The sequence below is a fragment of the Macaca mulatta genome, chromosome 12 (genome assembly GCF_049350105.2).
Source record: "Macaca mulatta isolate MMU2019108-1 chromosome 12, T2T-MMU8v2.0, whole genome shotgun sequence".
In the NCBI taxonomy this organism is placed as follows: Eukaryota; Metazoa; Chordata; class Mammalia; order Primates; family Cercopithecidae; genus Macaca; species Macaca mulatta.
In genome coordinates, this window is record NC_133417.1 from 56,317,670 (window position 1) to 56,340,433 (window position 22,764).

The 22,764-nt window shown below is 38.0% G+C and overlaps 1 protein-coding gene and 1 long non-coding RNA gene across 3 annotated transcripts in view; one reads left to right on the forward strand and one right to left on the reverse strand.

Moving 5' to 3' along the window:
• Positions 1–21,240, reverse strand: part of LOC144333378 (uncharacterized) — a 71,164-nt gene extending 49,924 nt beyond the window's left edge. The window contains exons 1-2 of one of the 2 annotated variants that reach the window (XR_013401986.1): positions 21,074–21,240; positions 18,496–18,614 (exon numbers count right to left, since the gene is read on the reverse strand). This is a non-coding gene — a long non-coding RNA (uncharacterized LOC144333378). The remainder of the gene's footprint in view (positions 1–18,495; positions 18,615–21,073) is intronic. The other variant, XR_013401985.1, reaches the window with a different exon arrangement.
• TNFAIP6 (TNF alpha induced protein 6) lies at positions 390–21,935 on the forward strand. The gene is given in 6 exon segments (NM_001265940.1): positions 390–566; positions 6,079–6,216; positions 8,195–8,356; positions 11,828–12,056; positions 15,474–15,514; positions 21,250–21,935. Coding segments are annotated over 6 exon segments (834 nt in total). The 5' UTR covers positions 390–472; the 3' UTR covers positions 21,420–21,935.
• Positions 21,936–22,764: the final 829 nt, after the last annotated feature.

Sequence of the window (22,764 nt, forward strand, 5' to 3'; positions counted from 1 at the left end):
AAGCCAGTCCAACATTACCAATAAAAGATTAGTATTTAACCCCATATCCCATAATTGACACTGCAAATAAGATATTTAGGATTTATCTTGAAATTCCTACTGAAGTTTGACTTTCTTTTAATCAGTGCTAAATCTGCATCAAGTTACGCAAACTTTCTAACAGAAAACTGTTTGTGACTAACAATAAATGAACTCCGTTCTTAGTAAGTTAATTTTAAAACATAGATGATCATTCTATCTCCTTAGTTTAGGTTGCCAATGCAAATGAGTCAGAGGATTTGCTTGAGACACTGAGATAATTGTGTAACTCCACAGCGGAAAATGCCATTGGAGAGTACTTGCTGACCTCACGGTTGAAAAAAACTATTTAAAAGATGTGGAAACCAGATGTTTCAGTCACATTTCAGCCGCTGCTCTGAGAATTTATTGTGAGCAGCCCCTAACAGGCTGTTACTTCGCTACAACTGACGATATGATCATCTTAATTTACTTATTTCTCTTGCTATGGGAAGAGGCTCAAGGATGGGGATTCAAGGATGGAATTTTTCATAACTCCATATGGCTTGGTAAGAAACTTCACTCATGAGCTTCTTGTTGAGAATGTCAATTCTTTAAATCATGGAGAAGGAAATTAAAGCAGTAACTTTTTCTATTCTGTACAAGGCTGATGTTCTCAAAGAAAATGCTTAGGAAAGATAGCCTTTGGAATACATATGCTTTTTTTTCCTTAAGTGTTCTTGTCCTCTGAAAAGTAAAAATAGCATTTTATAAAGTAAACTGTTCAGTAGAAAATAGCAGTTAATATTTATATTCAGTATGAAAATACACTTTTAAACTTTTCAAAGCAGATGTAGTAGCACAGAGGAGTATTTCTTTAACCAACTAGAAACACCAATATAGTCTTTTGTTTTTGTCAATGCATTTGCAATCAGATTTCAGAATCATAACAGGTAAATTGGAGTATACAAAAATTTTATAATAATTGCTTCATGTACTCTGAGCTATAGTCTATATCTTAGTTTTTTCAAACATTTTGACTATTTTGACCAAGCCAGCTGGCAATACAGAAAAAAGTGAAAAATGTTTCTCCTTCTGAATGCATTCTTACCACTTTGATTCTTTCTGTTTGTACTATCCATATAAATACTTTTCTGACCCTTTTGTTAGACAAGGAAAGTTTCTTTTGTTATTTTGTTTTGTTAAATGTAAGGAATGACATAGGCCAAACAGTGAAGATAAACAATAGATCAAAAAAGGAAAATGCAGAAAATCCAAAACACCCCTTATGTTACAGAATGCTAAACAATGCTTTAATTCTCATGATACAAATTGATATTGCTCTATGTTCATTATTGTGTTTAACAGTAAAAATAAATGGAATTTCTTGGGGGAAAATGCATAGATTCTTGCCTAGAAAAAAGAAATAAAGAGAAGGTGAAATTAACCTAGATTTTGATTTTATGCGTGCTAAACAGCACAGTTGTAGAATATTTTCCCTTTCAGCATGTTTCTCTCTGGTAATAACTACAACCATGAGGATTTCATTAAAAAGCCTAATTTGTAATGCACAGCCTTGCCACCTATTTTTTTCAGCTTCAGCCAGTGAACTAATTTCATTATGATCCATTTGGCCAAGACAGGATCTGACATTTAGTAGAGGAATGAGCCCATCTCTTTATTTTTGTTGTATACAGTCAAATGTAGGAAATATGCTCATATTCGCCAGGATTTTTTTTTAAATGTCGTGAAGCTAGTAATTAAATCCAGGCAGATAAACTTTGAAATGTTATCAAACCCTCTAATAATCAAGTAATTTAGAGTTGTCTTTTAAAGTGTCATTGTATGTTACAAAAATATAAACCTAGACAATAGATGTTCTGCTCCAGAGGTAGAGAGAAGCAAATTCAAATGTCTATTAATGTATGCTACAAATCTGAGGGTCAGGACAATTGCAAATTGCTTCAATCTGGGGCAAATTATTGACCAGCCATCCTAGCACAGATGTTTGGTTTATAGTTTATAGTTGGTTGGATCAATATAATATTAGAAACCATTTAGGAAGGAAAGATAGTTGGATTAGAAGGGATACATCTGTTAACAACTATCGAGAACAGGACACTTTAAATCTAGGGTGTCCCATCTTTTGCCTTCCCTGGGCCACATTGGAAGAAGAAGAATTGTCTTGGGCAACTCATAATGTTTTAAGAAAGTTTACAAATTTGTGTTAGGCCACATTCAAAGCCGTCCTGGCAGGCCGCAAGTTGGACAAGTTTACTTTAAATTCTCTAGGTTATGGTTCCAATCTGGTAAAATGATAAGGTTGAAGTAAAGGATCCCTAAGGCTTATTTTAACTCTGGTATTATCTAATTTTAAAAATAGTACGTTAAACAAAACAAAAACAAACAACAGTTAAGGACAAGAAATTACAATCATTTTACATGGATCATGAGAATAATAAATGCACAGATAAGCAATTATTTTTATTGTTGAATCTGAAAAAGAAGGGAAAGGAAGGCGGGATGCGGTGGTTCACACTTGTAATCATAGCACTGTGGGAGGCTGAGGTGGGCAGATTGCTTGAGCCCAGGAATTAAAAAGACCAGCCTGGGCAACACAGAGAAACTCTGTCTCTATAAAAAAAAATACAATTAACTGGGTGTGGTGGTGCATGCCTGTAGTCCCAGCTACTCAGGAGGCTGAAGTGGGACGATCACATGAGCCCAAGAGGCAGATGTTGCAGTGAGCCGTGACCTCACCACTGCACTCCAGCCTGGGTGACAGAGTGAGACTTTATCTCAAAGCAAAAAAAAAAAAAAACAAAGGAAAAGTAACATATCTTGAGCTCCTCCTATGGCCCAGAAGCTATCATTATTCCTATTTGACAAATGAGGAAACTGAGGCTCATCTGGTTATACAACTCCGTGGTAGAAACAGCAGTGGAACCAAAGTCCATTTCTACTGCCACCACTCACTAAAAAGAGAAAACAGTTATTAAACAAATTTTCAGTTTTAATAAATGAGTATTGACTAGATAAATTAATAAAATATTATTTCTTCTGAAAGGTAAAATTGGGATCCATTGTACAAAGGTCCATCTCAATAGCTCAAAATTCTGCATTGAGAAATATTTTTAATAAAACACCGTATTTAAAATTGTCCAGTACATACTCCAAGAGTTCTCTATTTGTTCATATGGCAACATACCGGGAAGTTTGGTGCTGTTAGAGGAACAATGTGGAATATTAATATTTAATAAATTAAATCAAAAATTATAACATAAAAATTTTTTGCTATTTCTGTTATTAGGTTATTACTAGACAAGTTTCAGTAGGTACCAAAAGTTTAAGAAAAATTACTTAGGGTGAGAGAAGGGAGAGGAACAGAGGTACTGGGTTTAATTCCTGAGTGATGAAATAATCTGTGCAACAAACCACTGTGACATGAGTTTACCTATGTAACAAACCTTCACATGTACCCCTTGAATCTGAAATAAAAGATTTTTAAAAAATGAAAATTTACTGGGAGGAAAACTTAAAATTATTATTTTTTAAAACTGTTAATTCTTTTGTTTTATTTTGTTTTGTTTTTTGAAACAGAGTCTTGCTCTGTCGCCCAGGCTGGGGTGTTGTGGCATGATCTCTGCTTGCTGCAACTCTGCTTCCCTGGTTCAAGCAATTCTCCTGCCTCAGCCTTCTGAGTAGCTGGGACTACAGGCGTGCACCACCGCAGCCGGCTAATTTTTTGTATTTTTAATAGAGACGGGGTTTCACCATGTTGGCCAGGCTGGTCTGGAACTTCTGACCTCAAGTGATCCACCCGCCTCAGCCTCCCAAAGTGCTGGAACTACAGGCATGAGCCACCACGCCTGGCCAAATCTCCATTAATTTTTTCTGTAAGCATCACATTTTAATTTTGAAATAAAATATAAAGAAAATCAGTTTGAGAAAACTTTGTATACATTAATTTCTACAAAATTTGTTTTCAAATACAGGTCTTTTAATCTGTATACTTACGAAATATAATTTTTAACATTTTTAATGATTAACAACAATCTCTATTATAATACATAAGTAAGTTAAACACGCCTCCTGCATCTACCAAAAGCTTTGGTGTTCCTGTATTTCAAGATAAAGAAATTCAGAATACTCACTAGTGTCCAAGTTCCTTGAGGACAGAACCTGACCCACAGCACCTAGCAAAATACCCCGTGGTATAATGCTCAAAGTAACTAAATTGAAAACTAGCAAAAGTTTAATGAGGCTTTGCCACATGAAGGACACCGGGCAGCAGGTACCTTTCAATGGAGAAACAACCTGACTGATGGTCCCGGTATTCTCTGACCTCCAGCATCAGATTGACTAAGGTCCTCTGTGTGTAACAGAGTTACTATGTAATGTATAAGAGCAAGATCCTTAGAGTTCAGAAAAACAAGCACCCTCTGTTATTGAACTATGGCAATCTCAACTTCAGTTTGGGGTGGAAAACAAAGAATTATATTTCTAATTCCCCTGGATTCATTTCTTGGTGCCAAGAAATATGTATGTCTTCAATGAAAATGGTCCTAAGGGTGGCTGATTGCACAGGTCAGGATACAGAGACTTAACCATAATGTCAGACTACATAGAACTATTAGAGCTAACTACAGAGCTAATGTTATGACTATTGTCCTGGGAATCTTTTCACATTGTTTCTATGGTAGAAGGCACTCCAAACTCAAAACAATCCATTTAAACAGTGATCTATTGGAAGACAACTCATGTATGACTTAACACTGCCTAAAATATGTTGGGAAAAATATGTGAACTAAAAAAGACAAATCAGATTAAAAAATTGAGGCTTTAACTGGTAGTTAGGTGTGTCCAGTTTTTTCTCTGCTGTGTTTGAATCTGTTTTTCTTTTCCCTAATTCAGTATTTGCTTTGGATCCCTTCAGATCTTTCCTCAGTTTTTATTTGTTTTACTAAATTATTATTATTTTTTTTTTTGAGACAGAGTCTCGCTCTGTTGCCCAGGCTGGAGTGCAGTGGTACAATCTCTGCTCACTGCAAGCTCTGCCTGCCGGGTTCACGCCATTCTCCTGCCTCAGCCTCCTGAGTAGCTGGGACTACAGGCGCCCGCCACCTCGCCCGGCTAATTTTTTGTATTTTTAGTAGAGACAGGGTTTCACCATGTTAGCCAGGATGGTCTCCATCTCCTGACCTCATGATCCGCCTGCCTCGGCCTTCCAAAGTGCTGGGATTACAGGCACGAGCCACCACGCCCGGCCTAAATTCTTAATTATATTGCATTAGTCAATTAGTCATTCCTCTCAATTGGATATTTTAGCTTATTTTTCTCCATCACTGTGAGCCTACATAATGGATCCATCTTCACTGGTTTCTTTTGCCTTCACCTTTTTTTTCCCCCATTGCTTACCTTGGCAAGTTTTTATATAGCTTAAATCCAAAAGAAAACCAAAACTTTATCACCTGTGGATAGTGTCGCAATACAATGTTGTATTAAAAACTTTATTTTAGGCTGGGTGCGGTGTCTCACACCTGTAATCCTAACACTTTGGGAGGCTGAGGCAGGTGGATCACTTGAGGTCAGGAGTTCGAGACTAGCCTGGCCAACATGGTGAAGCCTCGTCTCTACTAAAAATACAAAAATTAGCCGGTTGTGGTGGTACATGCCTGTAATCCCAGCTACTCAGGAGGCTGAGGCAGGAGAATTGCTTGAACCCAAGAGGCAGAGATTGCAGGGAGCCCAAATCGTACCAGCCTGGGCAACAGAGTGAGACTCCATCTCACAAAATAAAAATAAAAAATAAATAAAAACTGTATTTCAGGCTATCAGATCAAAAACATAATTTAGCCTCAAGTTTCTGTTTATGGCCGCAAATTCCCCTAAAATTCCCCCTCATTCATATTTTTCCCCAAAGCTTCCTAACAGTGAAAACTTAGCTACCCAAGGCAGCCAACACAGAAAGCTCTTTGGCAGGAACGGTAACTGTTGTAATCTTCCAGCTGAGGCCACAGAATTTCCCCTGTTTCGTAAGAAGGAATAACAGTGCTTTTACGACATCATCTGATTTTACAGAACGAGCAGCAGGTGTGTACCACAGAGAATCACGGTCTGGCAAATACAAGCTCACCTATGCAGAAGCTAAGGCGGTGTGTGAATTTGAAGGCGGCCATCTCGCAACTTACAAGCAGCTAGAGGCAGCCAGAAAAATTGGTAACTAATTTCACAATGATTTTTCTTCTTTTTCATCCTTAGAGGAAAAAAAATCCATCTTTCCTAAACCCTAGTAAGACTTCTTTCTCCAACCCCCTTCTGATATATCACTAAGCCCCTAGGACATCTCCGCTCTCTGACTTCTCCTATCCACCTGCCTAGAGTTGGCAGAAAGTTTCTAGTGTTCCAGCAACTTATGTGGGGTCTTAACCCAGTGTGATCTAATAAAATAAAAGTCAAAAGAAAATGAAAACCTCATTACTTCAATATCATTTAAATTTCTCATTAATTTCAATGCCGTTGTTTTCATTTTTAGTATTGTTCTATCTCTTTGACTTCTGAGTATGAAGGTTGTTAAATGATGCTATAGTACTATATTGAGTCTTACAAGCAAATTTACTTGGGAGAAGAAATATTGAATTTAGTGGCTTCTTTCCCCAGTTGTTTTACATTAAGTGGGAGAATGTATTTGTACTTCAGGATCAAAAGCTATAAGGAAAAGAACAGGCAGGTCGTGAGATAGAAGCAGAAAGAAACTGGGAAGATGGTATCAGAAGACCTGGTGAAAATTCCAGTAATCAACTAGTGTTATATGCTTCTTTATACAAAAGTGGATTGCTACCATCTCTCTTGGCCTTTGGGGACAATGGACCACTCCCATTCAGAACTCCTTTGCTGACTGGATAACGTCCAGCAAAGTTGATACATTACTCAAGAAAAACAAAAAACAGTGTTTTCTCAAATGCCCCATAGCCTCCCAAGATGACTGCTGGTCTATAATCACGGAGTGGCATGGGGCAAAGTAACCAAAATGGTAGAGACAAAGCCCATAGTCTTTACTGTCCATCCTGGACCTCTAGTAAAATTGATCTTGGGTGGCACTGACAGACACTAAAACAGCCTCTGAGGCTGAGCAAGGGAAACAGGGCTGAGCCTTTGTTTGAAATATATGAGAGAATTTATCTTTATTCAAATCTTTTAAAACATTACTAATATCTGGTAGGGTGCAGTGGTTCACACCTGTAATCCCAGCACTTCGGAAGGCTGAGGCAGGAGGACTGCTTGAATTCAAGACCAGCCTAGGCAACATAGCGAAACATCATCTCCAAAAAAAAAAATTTTTTAATTAGCCAGGTGTGGTGATGTACACCTGTGGTCATGGCCACTCTAAAGGCTGAGGTGGGAGGATTTCTTGAGCCCAGGAGGTAGAGGCTGCAGTGAGCTGTGTTCATGCCACTGCACTCTACCCTGGATGACAGAGCAAGACCATGTCTTAAATAAATAAATAGGCCAGGCGTGGTGGTTCACACCTGTAATTCTAGCACTTTGGGAGGCCGAGGTGGGCAGATCACCTGAGGTCAGGGGCTCGAGACCAGCCTGGCCAACATGGAGAAACCCCATCTCTACTAAAAATAAAAAAATTAGCTGGGCATGGTGGCACATGCCTGTAACCCCAGCTATTCAGGAGGCTGAGGAAGGAGAATTGCTTGAACCCAGGAGGCGGAGGTTGGAGTGAGCCGAGATTGTGCCACTGCACTCCAGTCTGGGTGACAGAGTGACATTCCGTCTCAAAAAATAAATAAATAAGATATTAAAAATATCTTAATTGACCCTGAAATAGAAATTAAATTACCACTTGAAAATATGTTTTTCAAAATTGATAATTTCAGAAATTATCTCATGGCATTCGATAAGTCATTTGTGAAAAGCAGCCAGCTCTGAACTTGGATTAGTTTCATACCCACAATAATTTGTAGTCTATTTGCATTTTTTTCAAGTAAGAGGTAGTTTTCTAGTAGAAATCAGAGGTTATATTTCACACTTTGTCTAATTAAGGAAACAATTTTCTCCCTTTTACATGAACTGGATTTGAGCAGTTAAGAAACTTATTGTTAGAAGTGGCTATCTTTGCTAAGATGACTTTTGCTTGGCCAAGACAGTTTAGCAGTTTAGTCCGTAACTCTTTTTCTTCTTGCAGGATTTCACGTCTGTGCTGCTGGATGGATGGCTAAGGGCAGAGTTGGATACCCCATTGTGAAGCCAGGGCCCAACTGTGGATTTGGAAAAACTGGCATTATTGATTATGGAGTCCGTCTCAATAGGAGTGAAAGATGGGATGCCTATTGCTACAACCCACATGGTACATTAAAAATAATAATTTTATGTTTTGCAAAAACAGTTCCATGCTGCTAAGAGGTTGTTAAAAAAGAAATGGCTACTTTTTCCAGAAATCATTGAATTTGGTAATAATAATTACTACTAATAACTATAATTCATAAAGTGCTTATACTATACCAGACCTTGAGTTATGTTCCTTCATCTACACTCTAACTTAATATTCACAATAATTCTTCAAGGAGCTGTTGTTATATTTTAGAAATCAGGAAATTGAAACTTAGAGATTAAGTAACCCCAAATCAGGAGTCAATAATGATTAGGCAGATGGGACTGAGAATTCAGATCTTCTCTGTGCCAGGTAACATCCCAGCCATAAAGAAAAAGAAAATAAAAAGCAGATTAAAAACTTGTCGCAGTGAATTAGCTAAAACAATGAAGTGATGCTACCAAATGTTAACTATTAAAAATTGTCCTTTCGATACAAGGGGGAAAAGGAGACAAAGTAAACAAATTCTTTCCCTAATTTCTTTTTGTGTATATATGCTAGTACTTCTAAACTAAGCAACTCTAATTCTATGGTTTAACAGTCATATACTGTATATACTAGTTATCATTATACAGTATATTTTTATTCATATTTTTTCCATGGTTGCTTACAACTAGGAAATAATGAGAAAAATTAACTCATAATTACTATAAAGAATTATTCTTAGGGCATGTTCTTGGAGAAAAAGTAGGCTGTTCTTTTTGGATATATTTCCCCCAGGACAATGTTACAAAATATTACAGTATGTTACAAAGTCTTCCTGGCATTTAGGATCATAAACATCCTCAGACATGTCCCATTTGGATTTACCCTATAAGAAATTCCATAACACAGTAGGAGAATTACATAGTGAGGTTCTAGTGTATTCTTATAAAATCTATTATTTAATGATATTAACATTTGGAGAACAGTTTCTCATGTCTGTAACTAACCTATATCTCAAAATTACGTGTAGTCCAGGTAGAAAGATTTTTGCCTACATCTACAACTAGTCTTAACTGAGACAAAATAGGAATAGTTAACAGTGCATTTATGTAACTTTAACTTTCAAGTCACTTTGACATGCTTTAAGCTTATTTAGTCCTATACTATACAGTACTAATTTAGTGCTATATTTAGTTATGTCAATAATACGTATCTTCCTTTCCTCCCTCCCTCCCTCTCTTACATTTTCTTAAATATATTTATGCAGACCACTCTTCTTTTACTCTCAAGAGTAACTATTCTTTTCAAATATATTCTCTGATTCTTCCTTCACTTGATAAAGTTTAGGATCTCTGAGCTTCTATTGGATAATTTCCGTAGATTAAACTCTAGAGTCATTGAAGAAGTGCCAATGAAACGGTCCTTTCAGTATTGCATTGCCCTTTCATAAGAATATAATCCTAAATTATAAATTATTATAAGTTGCTTTCTTTTCTGAGAGAGGCTGAATACACTCTGGGAACATGTGTACAGAATCCTGGGAGATTTGTTTTTACCCAATTCTCAGTGCATTTAGCTCACTTTTGGATTTGGTGGTATGCTGACTATTTAGGATGTGGTTAACTTGAAGGAGACTTGACTGCCTGAACTAGCACTAGGGGAACAGCTCACTGAAACATCACTGGAATGAAAAAATAATAATGGCTTCAGAAAAATCAAGCAATCATTAGTGATTAATCAATGTCACCAAGTTAGAGCTGATATTCCAAATAATAGATGAGGCAGTAACTAGATGTAATGTAAAATGTAGATCTAAATAAATATAGCAAATAGGCAGCCGAATTAGTTCAAGATTTGAATTTTTTCTAATTTATTAATATATACAACAAAGATTGGATGAGCAGAACAGGATCATAGAAAGGCTGGGGAGCACCTCTTTCTAGACATTAGACACTTACCTTATATGGAATTAAAATTAACCAGGGCTTCTTCCTAGCTTTCCCTCTAGGTCATATTGCAAACCATTGATTCTGATGTAGCGTTTTTGTTTTGTTTTACATGTGTTTGCTTTTCTTATGACAAGTTATAACATTGAAATCTGTTAAATGATGAATGACTTGGAAAAAACAAACCTGAATAACTCCATCAAATCCTAAAATATTAGGATTAGGGTATTAGTTTAAAATCAGTAAAGGCAGTATACAGAATAATTATAAATTATTCCTTTTAAGTGGATTAGAGTGACTTTAAAGTCTCCTGCGATCATGAAATTGCATAATGATTTTCCAAACAGAATTTACGGGATCCATTATTCTAAGTGCTTGTGGCCCCGAAGACATATGGTGACACCACACGGCAAAGTCCCTACCATCTTGATAGGGCTATTTGTAATATAAATGTATATATATTTGTCAAAATACATAGACATAAGCCGGGCACCATGGCTCACGCCTGTAATCCCAGCACTTTGGGAAGCTGAGGTGGGTCGATCACTAGAGGTCAGGAGTTCGAGACCAACCTGGCCAACATGGCAAGACCCTATCTCCACTAAAAATACAAAAATTAGCCAGACATGGTGGCTCATGCCTGTAATCCCAGTTACTCAGAAGGCTGAGGCATAAGAATTGCTTGAACAATTACAGAGGCTACAGTGAGAGGAGATTGTGCCACTGCACTCCAGCCTGGGTGACAGAGCGAAACTCCATTTCAAAAAACAACAACAAAAAACAGGTGTGTGCACAAAATACTTGTCATGTTATGCCTTAAAAGATAAAATAAAGCAAAAATTAATTACATTTCAATTGTTTTAATTTTAAAATTTATTTTTATTTTTATTTTTTTAGAGACAGAGTCTCACTATGTTGCCCAGGTTGGCCTCAAACTCCTAGGCTCATGGGATTCTTCTGCCTCAGCCTCCCAATTAGCTGGGACTAAGGGTGAGCATCACTGCACCTAGCCATTTTTTTCTTACTATATTTACTTTTTAAAAATTCATGGCTGGGCACAGTGGCTCATGTCTATAATCTCAGCACTTTCAGAGGCAGAGGCAGGACGATCACTTGAGGTCAGGAGTTCAATACCAGCATGGGCAACATAGCAAGACCCATTTCTACAAAAAAAAAAAAAAATTTTTTTTTTGTAGAAATGGCACATGCCTGTCATCCCAGCTGCTTAGGAGGCTGAAGTGGGAGGATCGCTTGAGCCAAGGAGTTCAAAGCTGCAATGAGCTATGATTGGGTCACTGCACTCCAGCCTGGGTGACAGAGCGAGATCTTGTCTCAAAATATAAAAAGAAAAATAAATTCACAAAGAGTCCATATTCATTTTAGAGAATTTAGTAACTATTGATGAAAAAATACATTTATTCTTTAGCTAAAAGCATACATAATATACCATAGATGCTGTATACTAAGACATTTAATATTTCATAAAAAGTAATAGATTGCTAAGAAATGTCACTTTTAATAGGGATAATGTTTTTCCTAATGCTTTGGGGTTTTTACGTTTTTTTTCTCATTTCAGCAAAGGAGTGTGGCGGCGTCTTTACAGATTCAAAGGGAATTTTTAAATCTCCAGGCTTCCCAAATGAGTACGAAGATAACCAAATCTGCTACTGGCACATTAGACTCAAGTATGGTCAGCATATTCACCTGAGTTTTTTAGATTTTGACCTTGAAGATGATCCAGGTTGCTTGGCTGATTATGTTGAAATATATGACAGTTACGATGATGTCCATGGCTTCGTGGGAAGGTACGTGTAGGTCCCCATACAGGAAGTTAAATGAATGTCCAGTATTTTGTTCGATGCTTCTTTAATTTTTCCTCCACCGCCCCTATAATATTGATTTTGGAATAGTTCTACTCTCCTAAAGCACCATATCATTTTTCAACAAAGATTTTTCTTAGCTGGCCGCTACAACATACTTATTAAAGTAGTGAGAGCTGCCTTTTGATTATGGCTAAGTTGTAAGAACTAGTTAGTCTATTTTATAAATACCTCAAGATCTGACTAACAATAGAAGGAAGAAAGATATGTGAGTTGCAAAAATTGTTCATGTTTTTAAGTTCTAATTTCTTACAACCTTAAAAATGATTATAGGGCCAGGCATGGTGGCTCACGCCTGTAATCCACATCACTTTGGGAGGCCAAGGTGGGCGGATCACCTGAGGTCAGGAGTTCGAGACCAGCCTGGCCAACATGGCAAAACCCTGTTTTTACTAAAAATACAAAAATTAGCTGGGCATGGTGGCGGGCGCCTGTAATCCCAGCTACTCACGAGGCTGAGGCAGGAGAATCACTTGAACCCGGGAGGTGGAGGTTGCAGTAAGCCAAGATTGCACCACTGCACTCCAGCCTAGGTGACAGAGCGAGACTCTGTCTTAAAAAAAAAAAAAAAAGATTATAAATTCAGTAATTGTTGCCTTTCTTATTCCTACAAAGCATTGTGCTAAGTATTATGGATGTAAGGTAAATAAGCAAAGTTTAACCCTTTCTCTCTTTAATATTTTCCTGTGGCTTTTCAGCATGCTAGAACACAACCTTTTTCTTCACATTCCAAATCTTTAATCTACTTTGAATTTTGCGTATCTTATCATATATTGCAAAATTAAAGAGTGTACAATTAGGTATTTTATATACTCAGGTCCCCACCTAATAACCCATATTTTAGACTACCAATTATCAATAGACTATCAGTTTTCAATTCTCTATTATACATGATAGTAATTTAACGGGAAAAAAATGGTAGTGGGGACAATTTAAAAATGACAGACTCAATCGCTTTTTATGTCAATTTTGAACGTGTAGCTTAAATACAAAGAAAACCAAAGGTATTTCTTGCAAAAAATGAATACTTTTTGAAGGGAAAGTATTTTTCGTTTTGTTTTCTTCTTTCTACTTTTTTTTTTTTTTTTTTTTTTTTTTTTTTTTGAGACGGAGTCTCACTCTGTCAGCAGGCTGGAGAGCAGTGGCACAATCTTGGCTCACTGCAACCTCTGCCTCCCGAGTTCCAGTAATTCTGCCCCAGCCTCCCGAGTAGCTGGGATTACAGGCACCTACCACCATGCCTGGCTAATTTTTCTATTTTTAGTAGAGGTGGGGTTTCACCATGTTGGCCAGGTTGGTCTCAAACTCCTGACTTTAGGTGATCCACCCACCTCGGCCTCCCAAAGTGCTGGGATTACAGGCGTGAGCCACCGCACCCGGCCTCATTTCCTTCTTTAGCTGACAGACTACTACTGTAGAGAAAAGATAGTTTATAAAAATAGTTTGATGAAGACACAAAGTAGAGTTGGGGGAATTAAGAACAAAGTCCAGGTGGGCATACCTGTGGTCCCAGCTACTTTGAAAGCTGAGGCAGGAGGAGCACTTGAGCCCAGTAGTTCTGGGTTAGAGTGAACTATGTTGATGGGGTGTCCACACTAAGAGCAGCATCAATATGATGACCTCTCAGGAGTAGGGGACCACCAGGTTGCCTAAGAAGGGATGAACCTGCCCAGGTCAGAAACAAGCAGATTAAAACTCCCGTGTTGAGAAGTGAGAAGGGGCCTATGAATAAACACTGTATTTCAGCCTGGGCAATACAGCAAGATCCTATCTTATATAAAATTATAAACTACTGTTTTTAGGAGGTTTGAACAGACTAATTTATTTTTTGAATTTATATTATATAATTTACCTTTCAGGTAAATTTAGACTTTTCCTCTTGAATAAATTACATATTTAGAAACCTATAAAACTCTTACCTTTTTATACGTGTAAGAGGGTTCCTTTCAAGTCATGATTCAGATAAAAATCAAATCCTTTTATACCTATAAGGTTCAAAATAATTTTTCCAAATTTAAATCAGTCTATCCTAGAATTCAAAATATTAATATCACCAACCATATGCCCATTCTTCTATAACTGTGAAGAAAACTTTATAAAATTAATTAGAAATAAATTTTTAAGGCCGGACACAGTGGCTTATGCCTGTAATCTTAGCACTTTGGGAGGCCGAGGAGGGCGGATCACCTGAGGTCGGGAGTTTGAGACCACGCTGGCCAACATGGAGAAACCCCATCTCTACTAAAAATACAAAAAATTAGCCGGGCATGGTGGTGGGTGCCTGTAATCTCAGCTACTCGGGAGGCTGAGGCAGGAGAATCACTTTAACCCAGGAGGCAGAGGTTGCAGTGAGCCAAGATGGTACCACTGTACTCCAGCCTGGGCTACAGACCGAGACTCCGTCTCAAAAAAAAGAAATAAAATTTTAATTTTTCCAAGTTGGCCGGGCGCGGTGGCTCAAGCCTGTAATCCCAGCACTTTGGGAGGCCGAGACGGGCGGATCACAAGGTCAGGAGATCGAGACCATCCTGGCTAACACGGCGAAACCCCGTCTCTACTAAAAACACAAAAAATTAGCCAGGCGAGGTGGCGGCGCCTGTGGTCCCAGCTACTCGGGAGGCTGAGGCAGGAGAATGGCGGGAACCCGGGAGGCGGAGCTTGCAGTGAGCTGAGATCTGGCCACTGCACTCCAGCCTGGGCGACAGAGCGAGACTCCGTCTCAAAAAAAAAAAAAAAAAAAAAAAAAATTTCCAAGTAGATTCAAATTACTTACTGCGCAAAATTTTCTAGTTACACAAAGTAAAAATGCTACATATCTTTCCTTTAAAATCTCATTGGCTGGGTGCGGTGGCTCATGCCTGTAATCCCAACACTTTGAGAGGCTGAGGTGGGAGGATCACCTGAAGTCAGGAGTTGAAGATGAGCCTGGCCAACATGGTGAAACCCCATCTTTACTAAAAGCACGAAAATTAGCCAGGTTTGGTGGTGCATACCTGTAATCTCAGTTACTCAGGAGGCTGAGGCAGGAGAATCGCTTGAACCCAGGAGGAAGAAGTTGCAGTGAGCCGAGACTGCGCCACTGCACTCCAGCCTGAGCGACAGAGCAAGACTCCATCTAAATAAAATAAAATAAAATCTCATAAATATTGTAAGAAGATTATTTCAAATAACAAACTTTAACTCCTATTCTCCCTTACAAATCCAGGTAAAATAACAATAGAAATTTCAAAAATTATGGAACAATGAGCTATTACTTAGAGGCTTAATTATTGGTAAGAGCCCCTTTACTAGCTGTATAATATTCATTTGTGTGACATCTCTTTTCTAAAAATTCATTTTCAGATACTGTGGAGATGAGCTTCCAGATGACATCATCAGTACAGGTAAGGTTCTAAATTGAGGACCAAAACTATGATTTGTTTTTTTAGTGTCCCTGAAAGTGAAGGGACACTGTAAAATAGTAAATAGCAGTTATTATTCACTTTTTAAAGTTGAAAGAACCAAGACCAGATGCAGCTTGCTATCTTACAAAAAGAAAAAAAAAATTACTTAACGATTTATGCCAACTGCCTGCACTAAAAAATGTATAGACTCTTGTTCTTTGCAGAAAATGTAATGCGTCTGAGAGAGTCTTGAATCTGCAAATCCACAAATATTGCTGTAGTTTATGATTTCCATAAATGTGCTAATAAAATAGCTGAAATTTTTCATTGACAAAGGGTTGAAGTAATTTATAAAGTCATTAAAAATCTTTGTCACTAAAACAATCTTACATCATATTCATTACATTTTTATCTTAGTACAGTATTCTCCAGAGAATGTTTCAAATAACAAAGTTCTGTGAGATTTAAATAGATGTTACATGAGAAGAGGGCTCTAAGGTCAAATAAATTTGGAAAACATTGGGTTAAACAATATCAAACAGATTTCTTTACTGGAAGACAGCAGGGATCTTTTAATATGCTAATCATGCATAGTAAATCTGAAAAGATCAGATATAATAGGCAGTGCTTTCCAAATATTGCCCCCCCATTATTTTCGGTGACTTTATTCCAAGAAATATACCTCAAGAAATGCCCTGTAGTCGCATAAATTTATCTTAATATGCAATATCACTCTTTAATTTATCCCATACTGCTATTTTCTGCCTAAAAAGTTCTTTCTTACATGTATTCAATATTTTATTTCCATCACCAGCACCAGCAGCTGGCATTTTTATGTATTCTATTTTTTCCCAAGTCATAAAACTATCACAATACTTCTGCAACTATAAACAATAAAACTACACTGAGTTGCAATTTCTGAGTACTCAGATACTACTAGTTAACTTACTCCCACACCCCAGCCTTTCAGTGACTCAATTCTAATTTATTCGTCATAACTGTAAGAGATGGAACTTCCTGCTCTGTTATTGAATGATTAATGCTTAAACCTTGCTAGTTCATTATTCTGTTACAAACTCCCTTAAGAAAGATAACCTATTAAATTAAACCATTTACTTATCTCTCATTCCTTTTTTGAAAATATATTTTATATTAACAGACAGTTGAAAGAAAACATCTTATTGCTGTAGGAGGTAGTTGGGGGATGAGAATCCTATTAAACAAAGAAGTTAAAAAGAAGTCTAGGCTGGGCACGGTGGCTCACGACTGTAATCCCAGCACTTTGGGAGGCGGAGGCAGGCGGATCACCTGAGGTCAGGAGCTCAAGACCAGCCTGATCAACATGGAGAAACCACGTCTCTAATAGAAATACAAAATTAGCCAGGCGTGGAGGCGCATGCCTGTAATCCCAGCTACTCGGGAGGCTGAGGCAGGAGAATTGCTTGAACCTGGGAGGCAGAGGTTGCAGTGAGCCGAGATCGCGCCATTGCACTCCAGCCTGGGCAGCAAGAGCAAAACTCTGTCTCAAAAAAAAAAGTCTAAAATTTTACATTTTCCTTTTTTCTCTAAAATAGACAACTTACTCCAAACGTAATCAAATCAGTGGTGGGGTTTTATTGGCATAACTTCAAGAAACTGGGGAAAAAAAAAACCCACACAATTTCTCATTCAAAGAGAAACAAATCAAGAAACAGAAAAGAATACAGTTAAACAAAAGAGCCAAAGATTTGGCAAAAAATCAGGAAGAGGACACTGATACAAAGTAATAGAAAAAGAAGGTATAGGCCGGGCGTGGTGGCGGCTGACGCCTGTAATCCCAGCACTTGGGAGGCCGAGGCAGGTGGATCACGAGGTCAGGAGATCGAGACCATCCTGGCTAACACGGTGAAACCCCATCTCTACTAAAAACACAAAAAGTTAGCTGGGCCTGGTGGCAGGCGCCTGTGGTCCCAGCTACTCGGGAAGCTGAGCCGAGAATGGCATGAACCCAGGAGGTGGAGGTTGCAGTGAGCCAAGATCACACCACTGCACTCCAGCCTGGGTGGCAGAGCGAGACTCCATCTCAAAAAAAAAAAAAGAAAAAGAAAAAGAAGATATAAGATAAAGTTAACATAAAATCCTGTCAAGCATAGGCCTGGCACAGTGGCTCACGCCTGTAATCCCAGCACTTTGGGAGGCTGAGGTGGGTGGATCACCAGGTCGGGAGATCGAGACCATCCTGGCTAACACGGTGAAACCCCGTCTCTACTAAAAATGCTAAAAATTAGCCAGGCGTGGTAGCAGGAGCCTGTAGTTCCAGCTACGTGGGAGGCTGAGGCAGGAGAATCACTTGAACTCGGGAGGCAGAGGTTGCAGTGAGCCAAGATGGTGCCACTGTACTCCAGCCTGGGCAACACAGTGAGACCCCATCTCAAAAAAAAAAAAATCCTATCAAGCACAATACTATTTCTTTTTAAATATATGCTTACTCAACCTGGGGAATAGATTACAAAACAAAAATAGAAAATAAAGACATTGGCCAAGCATGGTAGTTCATGCCTGTAATCCTAGCACTGTGGGAGGCCAAGGTGAGAGGATTGCTTGAGCCTCAGGAGTTTAAGGCCAGTCTGGGCAACATGATGCAACTCTGTCTCCACAAAAAAATACAAAAGTCGGCGGGCACAGTGGCTCACACCTGTAATCCTAGCACTTCGGGAGGCTGAGGCAGGTGGATCAATTAAGGTCAGGAGTTCAAGACAGCCTGGCCAATATGGTAAAACCCCATCTCTACTAAAAACACAAAAAATTAGCCAGGTGTGGTGGCAAGTGCCTGTAATCCCTGTTACTCAGGAGGCTGAGGCAGGAAAATCGCTTGAACCTGAGAGGCAGAGATTGTAGTTAGCTGAGATGGCTCCACTGCACTCTAGCCTGGGCAACAGAGTAAGATTCCCTTTCAAAAAAACTTTAAAAATACAAAGTTAGCCAGGCATCTTGATGTGTACCTGTAGTCCCAGCTACTCAGGAGGCTGAGGTAGGAGGATCACCTGAATCCAGGGAGGTCAAGGCTGTAGTGAGCTGTGATCATGCCACTGCTCTCCAGCCTGGAAGACAGAGTGACATCCTGTCTCAAAAAAAAAAAAAAAAAAGAACCTGAAATTGTCCATAATCCTACCACATTAACAAGATATATAAAAGTAAGCATGTGCCTACTCTCCTCACCTCTCCATCCCAGAAAGGCATTTGATAACTCTGTACTGACCATCCTTCCAGATGTTTTTCTAGTATACAAACATTATATACATGGATACTATGGACATATTTCCAAGTCAGAGTACAATATTTAGATCATTCAAATTCTTTTTCCTGACTGCCTAATAGGTCACTGTATGGATATACCATAATTTGTCATGTACTAATATTTAACATTCTGAGGTGTTTTATTCTGATTTTTTTCTTTTGTTATTCAACATTTCAATGAACATTTTAAAACCTGTCTTTACTCAGTAATGCTACTTTAAAAAAAAAAAAAAAAGATTCCTACAGTGCCAATTTGCATTTCTTTTTCTTTCTTTTTTTTTTTTTTTTTTTTTTTTATTTTTTTTTTTGAGACAGGGTCTCATTCTGTCACCCAGGCTGGAATGCAAGGGCGCTATCATGGCTCACTACAGCCTCAAACTCCTACGCTCAAGTGATTTTCCCGCACAAGGCTAATTTTTGTATTTTTAGTAGAGATGGGGTCTTGCTATGTTGCCTACGCTGGTCCTGAAGTCCTGAATTCAAGCTGTCCTCCTGCCTCAGCCTCCCAAAGTGCTGGGATTACAGGCATAAACCAACTTGCCTGGCTGACTCCCAATGTACATTTTCTTTTTTTTTTTTTAATAAGGCCTGTCAACTCATACTTAACCAATTTGCATTTTAACCAGCTGAATATTCTCTGAATTCTCTCACAATAGAAGAGCAAAAAAGTATCATTAATAATCTAAGTTGAATTTTTGGTAGTGTTTTTGAACACATTTTTAAATGTCTGTTTTCCCTTTGAACATCCCTTTGAATACCTATTCTTAGGTGTTCAAAGAATAAATTTCTTGCCTATTCTTCTTTGGCACTTTTGTCTTTCTCTTTTTTATTTCTAGCAGCCCTTTGTATATTAGAGATATTAACCCTATTTTCTCTCAGTCTGTCTCATGCAAAAATTTTTTATATATATTTAGGCAAATCTTCCAAATATGGGAAAACAGCAGTCTGAGAATCAGAGCATGAACTTGGAAACCAGACTGCCTGTGCTCAAACCTGACTCTACCATTTAGTTCTGTGGCTTTGGGCAAGCTACTTAGTCACTCTGTGCCTCAGTTTCTTATCTTTAAAATGAATATTTAAAAAGTATCCCCCTCACCTCACAGTGTTGTTTTGGGGGTTAAATGAGTTAATAGATAAAAGCACGCATTAGGAATGTATATACTCTGCTTTTGTTTATATATATTTGCAGCTCATGCCTGTGACTCCAACATTTTGGGAAACTGGAGTAGGAGGATCACTTGAGCACAGGAGCTTGAGACCAGTCTGGGCAACGTAGTGAGATCCTGTCTCCAAAAACAAACAAAAAGAAGTCCTTTGCCTCCTGAAAAAGATATAAATATTCCTATATTTTATGTTACATAATAAAGTTTTTCCTCCTTATTTAGCACATTTTGGTCTTTATATGACGGTAAAATGTGTTTAGGTACTCTGTGCAAAGTAGGAGTCTAGCTTCGTTTCTTAGAAATGTGAAACTTGTTGCTGTGACATCATTTAGTAAATAACTCATCTACCCATCACTGGTTTGACCTGCCTGCCATTCTCCTGTAATTCAGTGGATGTTCCTTCTATGAAGAGTATCTTTTATTTTTTTTTTTTTTTGAGATGGAGTTTTGCTCTTGTTGCCTAGGTTAGAGTGCAATGGCATGATCTCGGCTCACTGCAACCTCTCCCTCCCGGTTCAAGTGATTCTCCTGCCTCAGCCTCCCGAGTAGCTGGGATTACAGGCACACGCCACCACGCCTGGCTGATTTTTTGTATTTTTAGTAGAGACGAGGTTTCCCCATTTTGGTCAGGCTGGTCTTGAACTCTCGACCTCAGGTGATCTGCCCACCTTGACCTCCCAAAGTACTGGGATTATAGGTGCGACCTACCAGGCCCGGCCCAAGAGTACCTTTTAAATACAATAGAGAGGCCAACTCGGTGGCTCACACCTGTAATCCCAGCACTTTGGGAGGCTGAGGTGGGCAGATCACCTGAGGTTGGGAGTTCGAGACCAGCCTGGCCAACATGGTGAAACCCCGTCTCTAGTAAAAATACAAAAAATCAGCCAGGTGTGGTGGCACGTGCCTGTAATCCCAGCTACTCGGGAGGCTGAGGCAGGAGAATCGCTTGAGCTAGGAGGCGGAGGTTGAGGTGAGCCGAGATTGCGCCAAGGCACTCTAGCCTGGGCGACAGAGTGAGAGAGACTCCGTCTCATTCAAAAATAAATAAATAAATGCAATAGACAAAATTTCCTGTAGGACAGATTGGAGGACCGAAGAAAAAAATACAAACGTCTCTTACCCTGCTCCCTGCAGCAGTGCAGCCACAGACTCTTCAGCTTGAGAATCGACCTCTGAATTCTGGGAATCTTGTTTATGAATTCTTATATTCTCCTATGAGAATGAAGAGTCTTTGAATTGTCAGCCAAATCAAAGGAGAGTAACATCTTTGTTCTTTTGTCTCCTTCCCCCCAACAGGAAATGTCATGACCTTGAAGTTTCTAAGTGATGCTTCAGTGACAGCTGGAGGTTTCCAAATCAAATATGTTGCAGTGGATCCTGTATCCAAATCGAGTCAAGGAAAAAACACAAGTACTACTTCTACTGGAAATAAAAACTTTTTAGCTGGAAGATTTAGTCACTTATAAAAAAAAAACAAAAAGGATGATCAAAACACAGTGTTTATGTTGGAATATTTTGAAACTCCTTTGATCTCACTGTTACATTATTATTAACATTTATTTATTATTTTTCTAAATGTGAAAGCAATACATAATTTAGGGAAAATTGGAAAATACAGGAAACTTTAAACGAAAAAATGAAACCTCTCATAATCCCACTACATAGAAATAACAAGCGTTAACATTTTCATATTTTTTTCTTTCAGTCATTTTTCTATTTGTGGTATATGTATATATGTACCTATATGTATTTGTATTTGAAATTTTGGAATCCTGCTTTATGTACAGTTTTATATCATACTTTTTAAATCTTGAACTTTATAAACATTTTCTGAAATCATTGATTAGTCTACAAAAACATTATTTTAAACAGCTGTAAAATACTCTATTGAGATGAATGTTTTATACATTATTTAAGCGTATCTCCATTGTTGGAATTTCAGGTTGTTTTCATAAATGTTGTTGCAATAAATATCCTTGAACACACATATTTGTGCACCTCTCTTAATTCTTTAAGACAAGGACCTGGAAATAGAATTACTGAATCAAAGGTTAATTAAAATAAAATTTTCTGTTTTGATAGGCAAAAATGAGGCCTCACTGTAGTTTGAATTTGCATTTCTTTATTCATGAGGTTGATGGTTATATATACATTTTTTTGTGTGTGTGAATTATTTTTCCATGCTTTTCACTATTTTTAAAAACTGGTATAATATTCGCTATTGATTTGTAAGAAATTATTATATATGTCCATGTTTGGCATATATGCTGCAATTTAATTTTTAGTTTATAGTTTGTCTTTTACTTTTATGGTTTTTTAAAATATATCAAATGTTAAAATTTATTTGCTGTTATACTTGATTTTCTGAGGTCTCTTTTCGCATATGTTTAGGACTGTCAAAAGACAAAATGACAACAAATTTAGTTTTAAAGATCTTAATTGGCTTTCATTTGCAATTCTAGAATCAGGCACCTCATTTTTAAAATAGAAAGTATTCTGATGAGCTGAACAGAGGAGGCTGGTTTTATTGATATAAAAGAGATGAGGACAGCAGAAACAGAAAACAAAAAGCAGACTGATTGTTTCAAAGTTACTTTTCTTATAAAGGTTAAAGCAGAGGCAACTTCCTTATTATGCCAGCAAAAACTGGTCTGTTTGAGGGTTTGGCTATTATCTTTCTGTGTCTCCTGGTTTCTTGGAAGGTCAGATAAACAACTAATTTTGGGTTGATGGTGTGAAACTTTAGCATGAGTGACTCCATTTCGGTTTGGTCTTTTAGGCCTGGTGCAGAAACTAAGTCCAAACCAGTGA